Source organism: Danio rerio, chromosome 2 (assembly GCF_049306965.1).
Source record: "Danio rerio strain Tuebingen ecotype United States chromosome 2, GRCz12tu, whole genome shotgun sequence".
Lineage (NCBI taxonomy): Eukaryota > Metazoa > Chordata > Actinopteri > Cypriniformes > Danionidae > Danio > Danio rerio.
The window spans coordinates 15,681,204-15,701,665 of record NC_133177.1 but is presented as its reverse complement, the minus strand read 5'-3'; the positions used below and the strand labels follow the sequence as shown (position 1 = coordinate 15,701,665).

General features: G+C 45.8%; 2 protein-coding genes across 6 annotated transcripts in view; one reads left to right on the top strand and one right to left on the bottom strand.

Annotated features, from left to right (window-relative positions):
- dynlt5 (dynein light chain Tctex-type family member 5) overlaps window positions 1–17,775 on the top strand; it is a 64,142-nt gene extending 46,367 nt beyond the window's left edge. For both annotated transcript variants that reach the window (XM_073916016.1, NM_001004623.2), the window contains 1 exon segment: window positions 17,411–17,775. In XM_073916016.1, coding sequence (XP_073772117.1) covers window positions 17,411–17,454 — 44 coding nt within the window. In that variant the 3' untranslated portion in view covers window positions 17,455–17,775.
- Window positions 4,336–8,223, bottom strand: LOC141377914 (uncharacterized). 4 transcript variants are annotated; one of them, XM_073924024.1, is made up of 5 exons: window positions 5,772–8,223; window positions 5,206–5,375; window positions 4,865–5,119; window positions 4,542–4,784; window positions 4,336–4,462 (listed from the first exon to the last, which is right to left on the bottom strand). In XM_073924024.1, exons 1-5 carry the CDS (start codon window positions 6,985–6,987, stop codon window positions 4,364–4,366), a joined length of 1,983 nt encoding a protein of 660 aa, XP_073780125.1. In that variant the 5' UTR covers window positions 6,988–8,223; the 3' UTR covers window positions 4,336–4,363. The 4 variants fall into 4 exon arrangements, with proteins under 4 accessions (XP_073780125.1, XP_073780130.1, XP_073780110.1 ...); XM_073924029.1 differs by having other exon boundaries at window positions 4,542–5,119; window positions 5,772–6,242; window positions 6,329–6,602; XM_073924009.1 differs by having other exon boundaries at window positions 4,542–5,119.
- Window positions 17,776–20,462: the final 2,687 nt, after the last annotated feature.

Sequence of the window (20,462 nt, the reverse complement as noted above, 5' to 3'; positions counted from 1 at the left end):
TGTGCTTATCACCGCCAACTCTCATTGAAAATGAATGACTTCCGGCTACTTTGACGCTCTCACAGCTTACAGTGTGAAAGTACGGTTGGGCAAGCTTATATATTGTAAGAGTAAAACCATCAGCAACCAGCTTCTTTTCTGTCATCTAGTCCTGCACTTTTTTTCTATATGAATTTGAAATGAATGAAGAAGTTTGAATTTTCTCCTCAAACAAATATTTGCTTATTTTTTTATGAAAAAAAGTTCACATTTACTAAAAGGATAGCCTAAAATTGGGATTATTTTGCTTTGGGAGATTTGGAAATATGCTTCTCTGAAATATGAGCACAGCGATATAGTAGGCTATATGTTTTTAAGACAAACCTGCTCTTCTGTTTTGAAACAATATTTTTTTCCTTAAGATTACCAATTGAGGGATTATATGCAACACCCTTAAATTGTCCTCTTATGTAAATCCGAAATTAAGTGTCATAGCCTACTTCCTAGGGACAAAAATATGGTTTAGGTCTCTCCTGAGCATTTGGGCTGAATGTTTGATAGTGTCTGCAGAAACAAGGATGTTAGAGTATAAAATATGTTGTTACCATGTTTCTACTGGAAAAATTCCATGCTTTTATATTATAGGTGATATTAGATAGATTAGATTCAACTTTATTGTCATTACACATGTACAAGTACAATGCAACGAAATGCAGTTTAGGTCTAACCAGCAGTGCAATAGCAGCAAGTGCAGGATACAGGTATAAGTTATTAAGTGCAGTTATAGAAAAACTATGGTGATATTTACAAATGGATGTACTATTAACAATATATACAGGTTGGATTAGCTATGAACAGATTTGCAATATATGAATATATGTACAGGTTGCTATTTATAATCAGTAGTGTGCAGATAAATAAGCATGATTACAAGTGTATATGTACAGTGGGTGTGTACATAGTTACAAATGTCCATGTGCGGTGGGTATATACAGTTCAAATAAGTAAATCAGTGCAATGTGGTGCAGTGAATATGTGCAAATTTTAAATGTGCAAATGTAAACAGTGCACCTGTTTAAATTTGTGTACAGTGTTTCCTTTGGATGTCCACAATGGCTGTACTGCAATGCCTTACACTCAGCAACAGAGCAACTTCCATACCAGACTGTGATGCAGTTTGTCAGGATGCTTTCTATGGTGCAGCGGTAGAAGTTCACCAAGACGGCTGATGAAAGCTGGTTCTTAGTAAGTTGCCTTAAGAAGAAAAGGCGGTGGTGAGCCTTCTTGATCAAGCTGGAGGTGTTGGTGGTCCAGGAAAGGTCCTTTTAAATGTGGGTCCCCAGAAACTTGAAGGATGAGACAGGCTCAACGGCCATCTCATTGATGTGAATGCTCATGTGAGCCTGCTTGTCCCTTTCTGAAGTCCACAATGACCTCCCTGGTCTTGTTGATGTTAAGGAGCAGATTATTGTCAGTGCACCAAGTTGTCAGATGCTGTATCTCCTCCCTATTGGCCGTCTCATCATTATTGCTGATTAGACCAATCACTGTGTTGTCATCTGAAAATTTGATGATGGTGTTGGATCTGTTCACAGGCTTACAGTCGATGGTAAAAAGGGAGTAGAGGATTGGACAGGTTGCGACAGGTTGTGTTCGTAGTTGGTAATGGCCTGGATGCCCTGCCTCGTGCACCGAGGATCAGAGTTGGAAAAGTGCTCCTCTAGCTTTAACTTGTAACAGTGTTTGGCCTTTTTGATGCCCCTCTTCAGATTAGCCCTGGAAGTGCTATAGGCCTGTGCATCCCCTGATCTGAAGGCAGTGTTGCGTGCTTTTATCAGAAGGCGACCTCCTTGTTCATCGCTTCTGCTTCATGTATGTGGTGATTTGTTTCTGGGTTGTAACACTGTCTATGGTGGTGTTGATATATTCCAGAACAGAGGAAGTGTAACTGTCAATGTCTGTGTGAGAGCCACATGTGGTCTGGGAAGCAAACATACCCCAGTCTGTGTGTTGAAATCTGTCTTGGAGTATGGAGTCTACCCCCGCTGGCCACACTTTGATGGTCCTTACTGATGGCTTCACGCGGTTGATAAGGGGTGAGTATTTGGGGGTAAGGATCAAAGAAAGGTGATCTACCCCAGGTGGGAAGGTGGGGGTCACAGCATATGCTTCAGCCATGTTTGTGTAAACATGGTCTAAAGTTTTGTTTCCCCTTGTGTGGCAGAAAATGTTTTGATGGAATTTAGGGAGCACTGTCTTTAAGTTTGAGTGATTAAAATCCCCAGCAACAATAAAAGCAGCCTCCGGGTGAGCAGTCTGTTGTTTACTGATGGCTGCATGAAGTTCGTTCATAGCCAGCTTGGCATCAGCGTCAGGAGGAATATAAGCAGCAGTTATTATGGTAAATGTGAATTCCCATGGTAGGTAAAAAGGTCTACATTTAACCATTAGAAATTCCAGATTAGCAAAGCAATGTCTCCCAACGACAACAGAGTTTGTGCACCAAGCTTTGCTAATTTAAATGTATAATCCTCCGCCTCTGGTTTTACCCAAGTCATCCGCCGTTCTGTCCGCTCGGAATGTGTGGTGCTATGGAGCGATACAGCGTTGTCTGGTATCCTGCTGTTTAGCCATGTTTCTGTGAAAATCATGACATTACAGTTCCATAATCGTTTGTTGTGGTTGATGCGCAGTCGAATCTCATCCATTTTGTTCACCAGTGACCGTACATTGGCGAGAAAGAAGCTGGGTAAAGAGAGCCGGTGTGGTGTTAGCTTTAGCTTAGCTCTTAGCCCGCCCCGCTTACCCCGTCTTTGTTTACGCTCTCTACGCCATCTCCGAGCACTTCCGCCCGGCCGGGCAGGGCGCTCAACCTGGAGTGTTCTGGCGATCTCAGGGATGAGTCGAAGATTGCTAATAAAACTGTACGGAATGCACAAACCAATATCCAAAATCTCCTGTTGGGTGTACAATGTAAAGGTATCACTGTTTTGCACGAACAGACCCGAAATGAGAAGGAATAATACTGCAAAAATGCAGAAACTGGAGAGACACTGAGCCTCGCGTTGTGATCGCGCCGCCATCTTGATCTCTTGATATTATAGGTCTAAAAGGGTTTTGCTTATTCCCTTAACAAGTTATGGGTGTGTTTTGCGAATAAACCTATCAAGAGTCTAATCTCCCATTCCCTTTAAGAGTTAGTTATCGCTCCATGGCGCATTTGCTATTTACATGGCGGATTTTGTTAGTGAAAAAACTGAGCGCTTCAATAGCAAGAAAACTTAAGTTAAACAGAGCATCTGCAGCATGAGGATATAGAACGAGACTCCTCCAGTCAGCTTCTTTACTTTCTCACTTTTACGGATAAGGAAACAGTGTTACACACTCCACTGAAGACATACAGAAGCCTATATGGTTATTTTCGTTTGCTAAGCGCAAAAATTTGTTTCCGAACTATTTCTAAATTCAATTCTAATTTCCAGCAAATGAATAATAAGCAATAACATAGAAGTTTGGATAGAAAATTAAGTTGTATCTAAACACACTTCCTGTTCTTATGGCCCATATAGTCCAAAAACCCACATGTGGACTAATCTAAGCGTGTTTTTAATAAAAGAAATATAAATATGCATATAATAAATAATAATAATAATAACATTATACAAAATCAAAATGTCTAAAAATAAACTAAAAAAAGCTCCCTGAGATGAAGGCATGGAGACAGTGGTGTTTATATTGATGTAGAAAAAAATATTTTTTGTAATATTTTAATCCTTTGATTCGTTTTTATTTGTAAAGATATTTGCGCTGCTTTCAGCTTGTCTATTACACAGTTTGTTTTAGTTCCTCCATAAAGTTAACCTCCACTCCACAGCTGCCCTGTCCTGACCTATTCATGCATCTCTAAGGACCGAGCTGTCCCGGGAGAAGCTTGCTAATATACAGAATTGGACTCAAGGCCTTCTGGGCGTTCAAAGCATTTGCAGACCTGGACAGATTTGTCCAGCCCATCACCCCCTTGTGCTGCAAAAGGGATTCATTCTCCCTATGAGCTATCAACCAAGGCTGAACCTGGACGGGGGCGTCCCGCGAGTCACTTTTAACACACAAGGCAGGGATAGTTTGTCCCAATTGGAACGTAGCCAAGGCAGAACCTGGACGAGGGCATCCCACGTGACACTTTTAACACACAAGTTAGGGCTAATCTGTCCCAATCGGAACGTAGCCAAGGCAGGACCTGGACGCAGCAGGCATACAGCGTTGAACTAAGAAGACAGGGCTCATTTTTGTCCCCACTGAATTTACTTTTACCACACAGATAATAAATAAAAGGAATAATGAAGACACTGAACACCATTTGACCGTTAAGTTGTACAATATTTATTCAGGACGATTCAGAGTCTTCTGTTTGTTCGAGCGGGCGAGCGCCCTGGCTTTTCCCCCTGGCAGGGCGCCATGGCAGCGTCCTCCTGCTGGTTCCCTCCTGGAAAAGAGACACATAAAGGGCAGTTAGCCAATGCCACACGTTCTGCTGTCCACGCCAAAGAGAATGTGATTTTTACCAGGGGAGAGACGGAAGTCTCTGTCCTCTTGCGCCCTTTCCGCGGGGGGCTTTCAGTGCCCGCTGCCTCCCCATCCTCCTCCTCCTCCTCCTCCTCCACCAGGGCCCTTTCAAAGAGTCTGCGGCGCTCGCGTGCTTGGAGAGGTCCGAGGTGAAGTGCGTAGAACTTATCTGAGGTTGAAGTGTCATGGCACATGAATTGCGCCACCTTGCGGCGATCCTCTGAAGAGTGTGCATTCTTTGCCTGCGTCGGAGAGAGACAGAAGCTTGATTAGGATAGAAGCCGCCGCTGGTAGTTACAGGGGCGTCACAATGCCTACTCACATGAGTCGCGATCGCAGTGCGTATGTCAGTAAAGGTGGGTTTGCCTGGAAGGCCCATACTGAGCCAAGCAGACTGAAAGTACTTGTTCAGGGTCCGACAAGGACTGGCTCTGGAAGTGAAAAAGAAATAGGTAGCCTGGCTCCCTCCGGGGAGACCAGCCCGCAGCGCCAAAAACCTGCGGAACCAGCTGTATTCCTCCCTGTTTAGGGACAGCTGAGCCGCCCCAAAGGCTCTGTTTGTTTTGTGAGTGGTAATCTGCCATCAGAGAACAAGCAGTGAGTGAGTGAGTGAGTGAGAGAGCATGCTACTGGTGACCCCCACCTTACTTGCGCCATACTCACGTTAATGACATAAGCAGACTCGTCGGGGCTTCTGGAGGCCTCTTCAACCTCCTGGATTGTGAGATTCTGGAAGACTCCACAGCGGTGCCCAGAGATGGAGGTTAGGTAGCCAGTCAGAAAGCCATAGAAGCGCCACTGTTGCCTAGTGCTTGGGTTGGATTCGAGGCTATCTGGTGAAGGACATTAGACAGATTAGACCACCGACGGTTCTATTTCCTTTCTGGGTCACCAACAGCTCTTGGCTGCTGGTGACTTGTTCTCCGGGGCGCGAGCAGCTCAAACAACAGCTGCTGGTGGCCCGGAGAGGAATTGTGCGTTTCTTCTTCAGGGGCACCAGCAGTCCATGAACTGCTGGTGCCCCTGAAGAAGAAACGCACAATTCCTCTCCGGGCCACCAGCAGCTGTTGGTTCATCCAGCCACGTCTGTCTGCCCCCCTTCCCCCCCCGAATGAGTCCCATTCGCGGGGGAGAGGGGCAGACAGACGTGGCTGGATGAACCAAGGGCTGTTGGTGCCCCGGAAGAACGAACAGGGGGAATCGCTGGAACGGCGGAAGGGCTTGCTTACCTAGCAGGGCGGGAATTTTCCTCCCAGCGGTCCGGTGACAGCGCACCAGGCTGGCCTTGGGGATCAGTCGGCTTTCCTTCGCCTGCTTGGTCCTTACCTCGTGCACGACGACACGCCGGCGTATGCCGCGGATGAGGGCTTTGACCTCCCTTCGAATCAGAACCAGAGCCGTGCTGGAGAGCTGACAGGCGGCCGGCGGCGTCTCCGAGAGGTAGTCCAGGAACTGAGCCACGTTCTTCAGGTAGTGCTGCCTGGTGGGCTCGGCCATGCGCGTCTGACCTAGCCGGGCGGCCCACGCTCGGATTCGGGCTGGTTGGTTGAGGAAAAGGAAGTCCCCTGGCTCCGCGGTGCCCCTGGCCATGTAACCAAGGAAGGCTTTGATTCTCCCCAGCTTCGAAGTGACGTTGTTCCGCAGGCGGGGGGTGGGCTCGCTGCCCAGTTGGTACCCTTCGAACTCCCCCAAGAGAAGGTCTGTGGAACGAGCACAACCAAGAGTCAACTTCCCCGAAGCCACACACCCAGCAGAGCGACAGTGACGTGCCTGAAATATACTCAACTCAGCGCGGGGACGTGGTCCGGGAACGGGTAGGCAGTGGGTTCCAAAGCCTCCGGAGGCTCGGGGGGCGTCGGACCTCCGGCCGCCCCTCGCCCGGGAGGCGGTGGTGCAGGAGGCGACCTGGTTCTCCTGGCCCTCTTCCTCCTCCTTCTCCCCCCTTCTCCCTTCCTTAGCTCCCGGTAGAGGCGTGTGATTTGGAGCAGGGTGGACCGCATCTTGGTAACCTGTTTCCCCAGGTCCGTGAGCTGAGCCTGTATGCGTTCGGTGGCGCGCCTGCAGCCGCGGTCGGCGCACGGGCGGCCGGCCTCTGGGTCCTCCGAGTCCCGCTCCCCCTCGGAGGACGATGCTAGCTGGGACACGACGGGGATTGCAGGCTGGGTGGACCGCAGTCACTGCAACTCCCGAGCTACTTTCCGGCGTTTCGCCCTCCCCATAGCCTCTTTCCTTACCGAGGTCGAGAGCTCCGCGTGCTGCCTCAAGTGCCTGTCTAGGCGGGCTGGCGTCCGGCGACAGCCCGGGACCGGGCACGGTGTCTTCCGCGTGTCCACGCGGCCGGTGGCCAGCGCGAGCAGCAGCCGCTTCTCGTCCGAGTTGGCCACCTTGTGAACGGCCGTCAGGTGAGGCGCAAGCCGGCGGTAGACGTTGAAGCATAGGGCACATTCAGCCATGACCGTGCTAGAGCCAATGCAGAGGGGGAAAGGGGCCCGCACGCCACGTGCGGCGGTTAATAAGCGGCCGGAGGCGGCGTCCACTTCCGCGTCATGACGTTGGTGGACCTGTATTTCTTAAAGGGGAAGGACACCCCCCCGCACCAGGAGGTGTAAGCCGATGCCCTACGAAGATCCATTCGGTTCAAGCCTTCTTTTGTTACGACTTCTCAAGTAGGGGGGAGAGGGGTGTCCACCTCACTCCCTTCCCCCCTTTTCAAAGGAACCAGAGGGGGTGTCCCGTTAAACAATACACCCCACCGCCCCTTCATCGTTGCCCCGGTCAGCGGTTCGACACCGCTCTTTCTTGTCACGACTCGAGTTGGGGAAGGGGTGTCCCACCTCACTCCCTATCCCCCCTTCATTTTGCTGTTCTGGCCAGCGGGAGCCTTTCTCGTTCACTTTTTCCACCCCAAAATGGGGATTGTTTGAGCCCCATCGAACATGCGCCATTTTTTGGGGGGGAGGGGGCAGCTCCACATGCGCCAGCTGCGGGAGCTTTTGCGACCTGCTACAACCAACATGGGATACGCACCAATCATCGAAAGGGGGGTCCAGACAGCCCGTAACCCCGGCATCACTGACCCTGGCACGTTTCACCTCGCCGGAGTCCACTAGGTTCCCCTCCCAACCAACCACCCTCACTCCCCCGGGAGCAGGGTAGGCGGGGTGGGGGTCAGCCGGGAGCCAGCAAGGATAAACCCAGGGGGTGGGCGGCGTTGCGGGCGGACGGACGGGATGCAGACGCACACACTCGGGCGGGGGTAGAATCGAAGCCCACACCAGCTCGTTCCCTACGCTGCCCCTGGGGCCTCGATTCACCACGCCGGGTGACTCGACCGAACCCACCGAACATCCCCCAGCCCTCGCAGGGTGAGGGGCGTGGGGCGGGGGCACGGGCCAAGTATCGGCGCGGGGGAAACGGAGTCCAGGGGGGCGGGCTGGCGGGCGGGCTGAGCAGCAGACAAGCTCTGGGTCATTTAGCCAGACGGGCCATCTGGGTCCTTTACCCACAGTTCGGGGCGGGAAGGGGGGGCGCTGTGTGCGGAGGGACACCCCCACGCCTCCCTGATAGAGCGCCCAGGACGGGGAGGATCTGCCACACCCATAGAGGCCGACCCCATTGGTGCTTTGGGGGGCCTGGGTGGGGGCCTAGCCCCTGGGGCGCCACACTAGCTCCTATCGATCAGTCACCGTGGGGTCTGGCGACTGGACTGTCAGAGACTAAGTCCATATTTCTTCGCCTTCCCCGAAAACCTGATGGCAGGTCAGAGATTGTGGGTGTCGCGCAAAAACCTCCAGGCGCGGGACGTCCCGACAAGCAGGCCGGGAAGGGTGGTCTCCCGTCGGGCATGGTTTGGTGGGCTCGGGCCTGGGTCTAACCAACGCCCCGGTGAGCGCCAGGCATAACGTATTCCTGTTGGACCTTTGGCGCTAGATGCGTAAAGATGTGCCGCTGGTGAACCATTGATGGAGCCGCTGGTGAACCATTGATGGGGCCTCTGGCATCCAGCGGTGGGGGGGCCTGTGCCCTGTGCGCGCTGCCCGAGGTACACACACCCTCCTTGGGGAGCGAGCCCAGCCCCTCTCCCTGGCCTGGGGCCTCTGAGTTCCAGCGGTGGGGGGGCCTGTGCCCTGCGCGCGCTGCCCGAGGTACACACACCCTCCTTGGGGAGCGAGCCCAGCCCCTCTCCCTGGCCTGGGGCCTCTGAGTTCCAACGGTGGGGGGGCCTGTGCCCTGCGCGCGCTGCCCGAGGTACACACACCCTCCTTGGGGAGCGAGCCCAGCCCCTCTCCCTGGCCTGGGGCCTCTGAGTTCCAGCGGTGGGGGGGCCTGTGCCCTGCGCGCGCTGCCCGAGGTACACACACCCTCCTTGGGGAGCGAGCCCAGCCCCTCTCCCTGGCCTGGGGCCTCTGAGTTCCAGCGGTGGGGGGGCCTGTGCCCTGCGCGCGCTGCCCGAGGTACACACACCCTCCGGCGGCAAGCGCTGGTTCCAAAGGACCCTCCAGATTTGCACCTAATCACCAGCCGTGCCCGGGCACCCCACTATTAAGCCTGGGGACACTAACTCCTCCAAACCGCATGGATCAGACAGACGTGCTGCTGGTGACCCAACTGGCCAAGACGTACCGCTGGTGGCCCAATCGGTCTTTGGGTTTGTGAATGGGTCACCACCGGCCCTGGGCTCGTGTATGGGGCACCAGCCGCACGTCGTTCTAGCCTCCGTCAGCGATGGGGTCTTATGTTTGCTGCGGGGATATGAGCGCTGGGAGGCGGGTTGGCAGCTCAGCAATGGACCCCTAGCTCCCCCGGGTTCGAACGCATCTCCTGGGGCTTCTTTGATTGCCTTTGGGGCCTGGGTCTTTGGCTGAACCAGGGCAGTTACGCGCACCTAGCTCCCCCGGGTTCGAACGCATCTCCTGGGGCTTCTTTGATTGCCTTTGGGGCCTGGGTCTTTGGCTGAACCAGGGCAGTTACGCGCACCTAGCTCCCCCGGGTTCGAACGCATCTCCTGGGGCTTCTTTGATTGCCTTTGAGTCCTGGGTCTTTGGCTGAACCAGGGCAGTAGGGCGCACCTAGCTCCCCCGGGTTCGAACGCATCTCCTGGGGCTTCTTTGATTGCCTTTGAGGCCTGGGTCTTTGGCTGAACCAGGGCAGTAGGGCGCACCTAGCTCCCCCGGGTTCGAACGCATCTCCTGGGGCTTCTTTGATTGCCTTTGAGGCCTGGGACTTTGGCTGAACCAGGGCAGTAACGCGCACCTAGCTCCCCCGGGTTCGAACGCATCTCCTGGGGCTGCTTTGAATGCCTTTGGGGCCTGGGTCTTTGGCTGAACCAGGGCAGTTACGCGCACCTAGCTCCCCCGGGTTCGAACGCATCTCCTGGGGCTGCTTTGAATGCCTTTGGGGCCTGGGTCTTTGGCTGAACCAGGGCAGTTACGCGCACCTAGCTCCCCCGGGTTCGAATGCATCTCCTGGGGCTTCTTTGATTGCCTTTAGGGCCTGGGTCTTTGGCTGAACCAAGGCAGTTACGCGCACCTAGCTCCCCCGGGTTCGAACGCATCTCCTGGGGCTTCTTTGATTGCCTTTGAGGCCTGGGTCTTTGGCTGAACCAGGGCAGTAGGGCGCACCTAGCTCCCCCGGGTTCGAACGCATCTCCTGGGGCTTCTTTGATTGCCTTTGGGGCCTGGGTCTTTGGCTGAACCAGGGCAGTTACGCGCACCTAGCTCCCCCGGGTTCGAACGCATCTCCTGGGGCTTCTTTGATTGCCTTTGAGGCCTGGGTTTTTGGCTGAACCAGGGCAGTTACGCGCACCTAGCTCCCCCGGGTTCGAACGCATCTCCTGGGGCTTCTTTGATTGCCTTTGAGGCCTGGGTCTTTGGCTGAACCAGGGCAGTAGGGCGCACCTAGCTCCCCCGGGTTCGAATGCATCTCCTGGGGCTTCTTTGATTGCCTTTGAGGCCTGGGTCTTTGGCTGAACCAGGGCAGTAACGCGCACCTAGCTCCCCCGGGTTCGAACGCATCTCCTGGGGCTGCTTTGAATGCCTTTGGGGCCTGGGTCTTTGGCTGAACCAGGGCAGTTACGCGCACCTAGCTCCCCCGGGTTCGAACGCATCTCCTGGGGCTGCTTTGAATGCCTTTGGGGCCTGGGTCTTTGGCTGAACCAGGGCAGTAGGGCGCACCTAGCTCCCCCGGGTTCGAACGCATCTCCTGGGGCTTCTTTGATTGCCTTTGGGGCCTGGGTCTTTGGCTGAACCAGGGCAGTTATGCGCACCTAGCTCCCCCGGGTTCGAACGCATCTCCTGGGGCTTCTTTGATTGCCTTTGAGGCCTGGGTCTTTGGCTGAACCAGGGCAGTTACGCGCACCTAGCTCCCCCGGGTTCGAACGCATCTCCTGGGGCTTCTTTGATTGCCTTTGAGGCCTGGGTCTTTGGCTGAACCAGGGCAGTAGGGCGCACCTAGCTCCCCCGGGTTCGAACGCATCTCCTGGGGCTTCTTTGATTGCCTTTGAGGCCTGGGTCTTTGGCTGAACCAGGGCAGTAACGCGCACCTAGCTCCCCCGGGTTCGAACGCATCTCCTGGGGCTGCTTTGAATGCCTTTGGGGCCTGGTTCGATCAACCGCGAAATCGAAAATTGCACTAAGTCCTTCATATGTGTCTGTTATCGTAAACTCAACGGCAGGTCAGCGAAACTCAGGGACGCGCTACCCCCCCTCCAGGCGCGGGTCATGCCGGGGATAGTGGTCTCTATCCGGGCATGGCTTGGTGGGCTCTCCCCTGGGTCTAACCAACGCCCCCGGTGAGCTCATCCATGGCGTTTGCCAGCGGTCGTTCCAAAGACCCCCCCCCGCTAGAGACCCACCATCCCCCAAATGAGTGTTAGTTGTTTCAAACAGCAAAAAAATAAAATCAATGCATTTCGTTTTCAAAATGATTTTTTTTCACTTTCTCACAGAAGTTAACCCCCACTCTCGGGCAGCCCTGTTCTGCCCTCTTCATGCAGCTCAAAGGACTGAGCCATCCTGGAAGAACCCAGAGTTGGACCATGGGCCATATGGCCATTCAAACCAGGCGCAGACCTGGACAGTCTCGTCCAGCCTAGCACCCTTTTTGTGCTGTAAAAGGGATCATTTCTCTCAATGGGCTATCAACTAAGGTTGAACCTGGACCCGGGCGTCCCACAAGACGCTTTTAACACACAAGACAGGGATCATTTGTCCCAGTTGGCACTTAGCCAAGGCTGAACCTAGATGTGGGCGTCCCACGTGACACTTTTAACACACAAGACTGGGATCATGTGTCCCGATTTAAGCTATTTTTTACCTCACAGATGAAGGAATAACAAAGACACTGAACACATTGTGACCTTCATTGTTTTAGAAAATTGTTTAATATTTATTCAGGAAGATTCAGAGTCTTCTGTTGGTTCGAGTGGGTGTGCCCCCAGGCTTTTCACCTTTGCAGGCTGCCATGTCAGCGTCCTCCTGCTGTTTCCCTTCTGGAAAAGAGACACAGAAAGACCAGTTAGCCAACACCACACGCCCTGCTGTTCACATCCATGCCAAAGACGAACTGACTTACCAGGGGTGACCCGGGACTCTCTGTGCTCCTGCACCTCTTCCTTGAGTGGCTTTCTCTGCCCGCCGCCACCACCACCTCTTCCTCCTCCCCCTCCTCCTCCACCAAGGCCCTCTCGAAGAGTCTGCGGTGCTCACATGCTTGGAGGAGGCCGAGGTTAAGTGCCTGGAACTTATCTGTGGTTGAAGTGTCATGACGCATGAATTGCGCCACCTTCCGGCGATCCTCTGAAGAATGTGCATTCTTTTCCTGCGTCAGAGACAGACAGACAGAACCTTTTTAGGGTCAAAGCAGCTGGCAGTCATGTGGCCACAGGAGCATTACATGAATACTCATGAGATGCGATGGCAGTTCGTACGTCAGTGAAGGTGGGTTTGCCAGGAAGCCCCGTGCTGTTTCACGCAGATTGACTAGCCCGCAGCTCCAAGAACCTCCGTAACCAGCTGTATTCCTTCTTGTTGAGAGACAACTGGACCACGCAGAAGGCTCTGTTTGTCTTATGCATGGTGATCTGGCCATACATAGAATAAGCAGAGAGAAAGTGTGTGAGTGCATACTACCTGTGGCCCCCATCTGCAGAGCCACACTCACGTTAATGACATTGGCAGACTCGTACGGGCTTTTGGAGGCCTTTTCAACCTCCTGGATAGTCAGATTCTGGAGGACCCCACAGCGGTGGCCTGAGATGGAGGTCAGGTAACCAGTCAAAAAAACATAGAAGCGACACTGCTGCCTGGTGTCTGGGTTGGACTCAAGGCTATATGATAAAGGCATGAAGTTAGACGGATTAGACTTTTCCAACAAACCTGTCACACCACAAATTGTTTAGCAAGAGCCCAAAGCGGGGCACCAACAGCTTCTAGTTAAACCAGCCAAGTCAGTGTATCCACTTCCCCCGAATGGAATCCCATGACGCTGGGGGAAGACACCTCCATGCATCAGGGGTGTAAACCCATACCTTCAAGATCCATTTGATCGAACGCATGTGCACATATATATATGCTGTTACAACTTTTGGGGGACCCCTCCCCCCAATCCACCTCCCCATACCCATCCCCCCACACACACTTTTTCAAAGGAACAGGGCAGCTTTACTGCTGTGCTGTAACATGAGTAGCCATCTGGCAAGTTTATTATGAATTGTGCTGGCTTTAGAGCTGCGATGGATTTGCTTTTAAGCTTTTAATACCTGATACGATGTGAACTGAAGGCCGTTGATTCTAGCAGTACACAGAGCTACTGTAAGGTCACACCTGCTTGGTTCAAATGCTTAGTAATGATTTAGATGAAAATTTACATTATAAACTTAAAAGTAATAAAAAAGTACTCAAATGTAATAAGTTACTTTACTTTTATAAAGTGATCGAAAAGCACTGTAACTTATTATATTTTAAATAGGGTCATTTGTAATCTGTAATCTATTACATTTCCAAAGTAACTTTTCCAACACTTAGTAAAATCTACTAAAGGTAGTAAAGTGTTTCAAACATATGCTTTCTTAGATCCTGGGAGTTCGGCAACATTCTGCACTGAGAGATTGATGAGACTGTTGAACATGGATGGCAAATAGATTGAGAATTTGGTCAAAACAATGGGACAGGAAAAGCCTATCAAAACCTTTTGGTTACGTGGCTTAGAAAGAAGCACCCTGGGCAGTAATTATTATATAGAACTGCCTGAAACTGTTACACAAAGTTCAATTCCAGTTAGCCAGGAGAATATACCAAGGAAGTAGACATAAAGAAGTGGCCGCATCTGAAAGAGGTTCGATTGTGTTTAATAAAAGCAGATGTTGATCTGTTAATTGGGATAAACGTCCCAAAAGTGATAGAACCTTAGAGGATTATTAGAAGTCAAAATGATGGTCCCTATGAGGTCCAAACTTGTTTATGACGGCTAGTTAATGGTCCACTGAGTCGTAACTCCTTTACAGATGGACAAGGATGACCATTTGCGCCTTCTAACAGAATCTCAGTGGCTAAACTGGATGAATTACTTAAAGGGCACCTATGGTGAAAAATCTACTTTTCAAGCTGTTTGGACATACATGTGTGTAAGTATATTGTATATGCTGTCATATTGGGGTAAAATAAACACACCCAGTCTTTTTTTTTTTATTTAACAACATAAAAACGGTGGACCAATTGGAATGGTTTTCAGATCGACCGTAACTTTACATAGGAGTGCGGTTCCCCCGCCCACCAATATTGATTGACTGCTGTGCGCATTAACATGTCTCCGTAGTAATGCATAAAATCATATCGACAAAACAGGACGAGCACAAAGCAACCGGGAATAAAAGGTCTGTTCAGTTTGCTAGGATCATCAATCATCATCAGACGTGATCAAGAGTGAGTTTTACAAGTTTAACATGTTTTAAAATGTGTGCACGTGTGTAATAAAGTACAGTGATTTACCTCATATTCACTTCATCAGCATAGCCGCACAGTGTCTCTCTCACTGTATCTCTCTCTGTGTGTGTCTGCGCTATATATATGTGTGTGTCTGTGTGTCTACGCTATGTATGTGTGTGTGTGTCTGGGCTACATGTCTGTCCTATGTGTGTGTGTGTGTCTGCGTGTCTACGCTATGTATGTGCATGTGTGTCTGCGCTACGTGTCTGTGCTATGTGTGTGTGTGTGTCTGCGTGTCTGCACTGTGTGTGCGTGAACTCATTGTTGAAAATCCACAAAAATGCAGCAAATACTCATTGGTAAAGTTCTTACTGTAGTTTTTCTCACATTGAGGCATGTTTCTGACAGGCACCTGGGAACGGTAGGCAGGGATGACTCGCCTTAAAGGCCCAGTGTCACATGTGGCATCAAAGTATTCAAAGTATTCATTCAGACGACTGATTTAGACCGAATCTGAAGAGTGGCAGCACAAGCTCTGATGACGACACTGATATTACCATGTGTGTTTCAGGTTTATTATTGGACAGGTTACGATTCACAAATTTCAAAACAAAGAATTACATTTTCATACTCTCTTTATCTTGTACACATCATGCTTATTAAAAGACTACAAATATTTTACTGCATCTTTTGTTAAATAATTTGGTTATAAAGGCTAGCTTGTTTGCATAGGTTTATTTTCAACATTTTTTATACAGACTATTTACTGTATTCAGCTTCATGAACAATTTAAATGATATATTTTATTAAATAACCTAAATATTAACTTAAATAAGCCTTACACACTTGTAATATAATTAACATCATAATCAAACTGTTTTATTAAATAATTAAAATGATTTATATGATTATAAACTAGATATTTTTTTCTCTCTGTCTAGCCGTTTATGCCTGGTCTTTCTGGGAAACTTCTACTTAAAGTGTAGCTCACTTTTTTTTAGGAATGTACTTTTGTTCAATCTTTTTGGATTAAAGTGCTTTTTTGAAAATCCTTTCATTATCCAAAATAATCTTAATCATTGTTTCAGACTTAGTTAAAACACCTCGTTTTGGGTTTTACATTAATATCTATTGGAAAGTTTTATATCTATAAATGGAAATAAATGGAAACCCTGTTTTAGCATATTCAAACAAGAAGTATTAGCCTAGAGTGATGTTTAAACTACTAGAATTTGTGGTTATTGCTTTGTATTTAAAAGGCCTGTTTGTTTTTGTTCATATTAACCACTTGACTTGTTTCCTCTTATTTCTCTCATGAGTTTGTAATATATTTAATTCATAATTCCCTTATTGTTGTAAAAAAAAACTATATTTTGTAGAAACTGTATTCTGTTTTATTTGTAAATCTTTTGTTGTTATAAAAAAAAAAATTATGATGGTGTCATGTGATCTGTCATCATGACTGCAACAACTTTGAACCCCGAAGTGTCCAGCTGTCCGCCTTGACAGCTTCGTTTTCAACTCCACCATCGACTGCGCTCGGCTAATCTCGTTGATCACTTTTTGCAGGTGTGCTTCATGTCGAACACACCTATTGAAACTACTTGAATCATTGAAAGGTTTAAATTGTTTATATTGAATACCTGTGTGATGGTAGTGAATGTGTTCAAACAACTAAATCAGTGGTTTAATCCTTGTGAATTGGACAAATTAATTTCAAGTAGACAGAGGTACCTCTTTATTTGTTTTTATGTTGTTTAGTGTATTTGATTGTGTTTAATTATTCATGTGTGTGGGGTGTGTTTGAATTGTTTTATTGTACTGTAAAATACGTATGAAGTGTTATTCTTATTTTTGTTGTTGTAAGGAGGGCAAATTTTAGAATGCAATTCAAACTCTTTTAGTTCTGTTTGATTTATTTTTGTCTTTAGCTCTATAAAGGGTTGCTATGGTTATTGCTCTTCTAGTTTGTCCTATGTAAGTTTCTGGTAGAAGTTCACTAATTCTGGTAATTCTTCAAAAAGCCCCTATTAGCCTGTAAAAAAAAAAAACTAATTTTACAGAAAATATTCTTAAATTTTTTACAGTAATTGTTTTGTCATTTCACATTATATCCAGAACTTAGTAAAATGACAACCAATCTCTCTAAATTAACCGTTTGACTTTCATTTTAGGTACTTTATTATTAAGGACAAATTACTGACATTTGTGTTTTTTATACAGGGAAATTACAGTATTATCTATACAGTATTTTCTCTGTTATTTTAAATTATATTCAAAAGTTCGTAAAAATTACAAACATTATCTGTAAATTAACGGCTTGACTGTTATTTTATGTACTATATAAGTAATGACAAATTACAGCAATTTGTCTGTTTTTTACAAAAAAATTTACATATTATTTACAGTGTTTTTTAAGTACATTTAAAATTACGTAAAATTAAAGTAATAAATTGTAATTACTTGCTCTGTAAAAAAAATGATAATAATCATAAAAAAAGGTCAAATGACTGGCAGCTACGGCTGCCAAACAAAAACCATAAAATTAAGGTAAAATTTCTTTTTTTTCAATCAGCGGAATCTGAAACAGGTGTATGTGAACACTCTTAGTGTGTTACTTTATTAAATGGATTTGATCGTAATAATCTAGGAAAAGTCTGTAAAATAACAGTGTTTTTCTGTAAACCTTTTAATGAAAATATCTGTAGATTTATTATTTTTTGCACTTTATTTCAACAAAGACATTTTACCGTAATTGTATGGTTTTTGTTTGGTAGCCGTAGCTGCCAGTCATTTGACCTTTTTTTTTTACGATTTTTTTTCTTTAGTGTAGACTTAGTAATTAGACTTATTAGATCCTACTTTGTTTTTACTAGTAGTATGCTGTATAAATATATAGACATGCATACAAATTAAATAAGTTTTTGTTGTTATTCTAATTTCAGGTTGTCAAGGCCAGAGTGAAAGATTTGATGATTCCTCGCTATAAGATCATAGTCGTCATCAGCATTGGCCAGATTAAAGACCAGAATATACGCATGGGGAGTCGATGTCTCTGGGATGACAATCATGACAATTTCTCTTCACATATTTTCAAAAATAACTCACTCTTTGCTGCTGCTACCGTTTTTGGTGTTTATTTTGAATGAATGAGTCTTTCAGAATGTCTGTGGGGTTTTAGTGTCTAGTGATTTTCAGTGATTTTTCAGCCAGTGACATATTTACATAATATTGATTGGTCATTTCTGGTTTGGGTAAATGGCCTTTAAAATTTCTTTGTGATGCTACAAATAAACGAATTTAAACCAAATGCGTAAAACTATTCCATTTTCTCAACATCTCTTGAATTAATGCAACTGGTAAAAATAAATATTAGTTTTTAAAGATTAAGAAAATGTACTTGTGTACATACACACACACACACACACACACACACACAGATATATATATATATATATATATATATATATATATATATATATATATATATATATATATATATATATATATATATCACACAAGTTGCAGTGTGATGTGGCTGTGTAGTGGCACTTGTGGCAGGTGTGCATTGTGTCCCACCAGTGACTGCTACATGTGTAATATTGTGTTTATACAACAGTTCAACGACATGATGGGGTATATAAAAAAGAAAATCAAACACGGAGAGTCTCAAGATCCTTTTGTATGAGAAAATACTTTCTGCTGCTATTCATTCACATCTGCAGCTGATGTCAGAACAGCAGAAACCATGACAGTTCACAAACATTTGTAAACTTTACCGCAGTTTGTGAATAAGCCGCCAGGGGGCACAAAGGCACGGAATGCGAACGGACAGAAATAGCCTATACAGCAGCTTTACATATGCTACTGTGCTTGTAAATGAGATTAAACAATAAGTCAAAGCATTATATTTCCTTAATTAATCATTTAAAATTTGTTAACAAGCTTTATTGTAAACTTTTTAAGTGCTAAGAGGACTCGTTTTGGAAAACAGAATTGAAGAAATAAAAGGCAACTAAAATGAAAGCACAAACATTCAGTACAAATAAGTAGTTTTACATAAATAAACAAATAAAGCAGTCTTTTAGTGTTTTTAGTTCAGTGTTTGCTATTTTGATAAGACTAAGACAAGACATTTTCATTAATATTTTTATTTAAGTTTTGATTACATTTTCGTTTTTGATTATATTTTACTATCTCATTTTATGTTTCAATTATTGTACATAATAATAAACGAATAATGAAAGTAAAAGAATAATTAAAATAGGACATAACATAAGTCTTGCAGGTTTATTTTTAATAATTAGTTTCAGTTCCGTTTTTTGTTTCAAAACGTCAATGTTCTCCTTTAAAGTATAACTGTTGTTTTGTTTTTTTACTTAATGGCTCAGTATGTTTTGTATTTTAATTTCAATTTCAGTCACCTTGCATATGTAAACTTAATGCGTGAAATATAATGCGCGCATAACCGCGGAAAAAGAAGAAAAAGCTGTCAGTTAGAGCTAATTCATCAAAATTAGCTATATTAAAAAAAACAGCATTTATGTTAATACCGGCAGAGTGTGAACAAACTCAAGGCTAAGATATGCGCTTGCCTTTTAATGCATTTAAAAAGATTTGCGGCCTTTTTATAGGCTACAGGCTACTATGGTGCATAATATTGTTTTTTTCTTTTTTTTGTATGGAAAAGGACAATGCACATTATGTTATTGATATAAACTTAGGCTAAAACTTACCATTGATAAACATGATCTACCTCAAGCAGATCACTTAAAGTATAATAAAAATATTGTTGCTGCAGAACATAAATTAAGTCCCGCAAGTTTATTTTTAATAATTTAGTTTAAGTTCTGTTCAGTTTTTTTCCTCAAAACATCAATGTTCTTCTTTAAAATAAAATTGTTTTTTTTTTTTTTTTTTACTTGTAACGACTCAGTATCTCAATATATATATATATTCTTAATAAACTTCACAGCCACAAATATAAAAAAAAAACACAACTTGTATTAAAACTGGGTGAGGATTAGAAAGAATATGATGCTTGTTATATAATTTAAAATTTCATTTCAATTTCTGCATGCACATTTTTTCACTCGCTACTCTGCCAGAAACCTTGCCGCCGGAGAGCACCTTCAATAATCTTAACATTTGTTGCGGTCCAAGATGGACCTCAAGATGTGCTCAGTGGTAACATGTGGTGAAGAAAGATGGCAAAGCTAAGTGTGATTATTGTAATAAACTAATAAGTTATAAAGCAGAGTGTCCTGACCAACATGACTTAGCATCTGCGATTGGCTCATTCTTCACGAATAAATAAAATAATGGCGCGTTAGGTTCATTGTGCATTCCGCGGGTGCAACCAACAAGAGTTGTGCATTTTAGTTTAACTTTTTGAGCATTATAAGCAGTTCGGTGTTAGTTTTCATTTAAATATATCGAGCCGAAACTAAACGCATTCTCTCCGTCTCCTAGTTTATAACCAGCGGGACACGCTGCTGAAGCAGGCAGGAGAGACAAGAGAGTCTTATGGGGTACCACCTGTCAAAAAGTTTGATGGATTGTAGCCCTGCCCCTAAGGCGGGACTTCCGGTCTAAGCCCCGCCCCTTTTATATAAACTTTATAGTTCCGGTAATTAGATTCTTATCGGTTTAATATAAAATAATAATTCCGGTTATTAGATTTTTATCAGACTAATTAAATTAATGATTCCGGTAATTAGATTTTTATCAGTCAAATTAAATTAATAGGCTATTTCCGGTAATGGAAATATTTCTGGTAATGAAATTCTAATCAAACTGAAATAAAATTAATATAATAATAATATCGGTAATTAAATTAATGTTATTAGAACCATTATTTAATATTTTTTATTAGTGCTGCAAATTATATTCATTATATTACATTAAATTATATTATATTAGGTTATATAAAATTAATATTTTATTAAATAATATTATGTATTGTATTATATTATATCATAGGTTATATTAAATCAT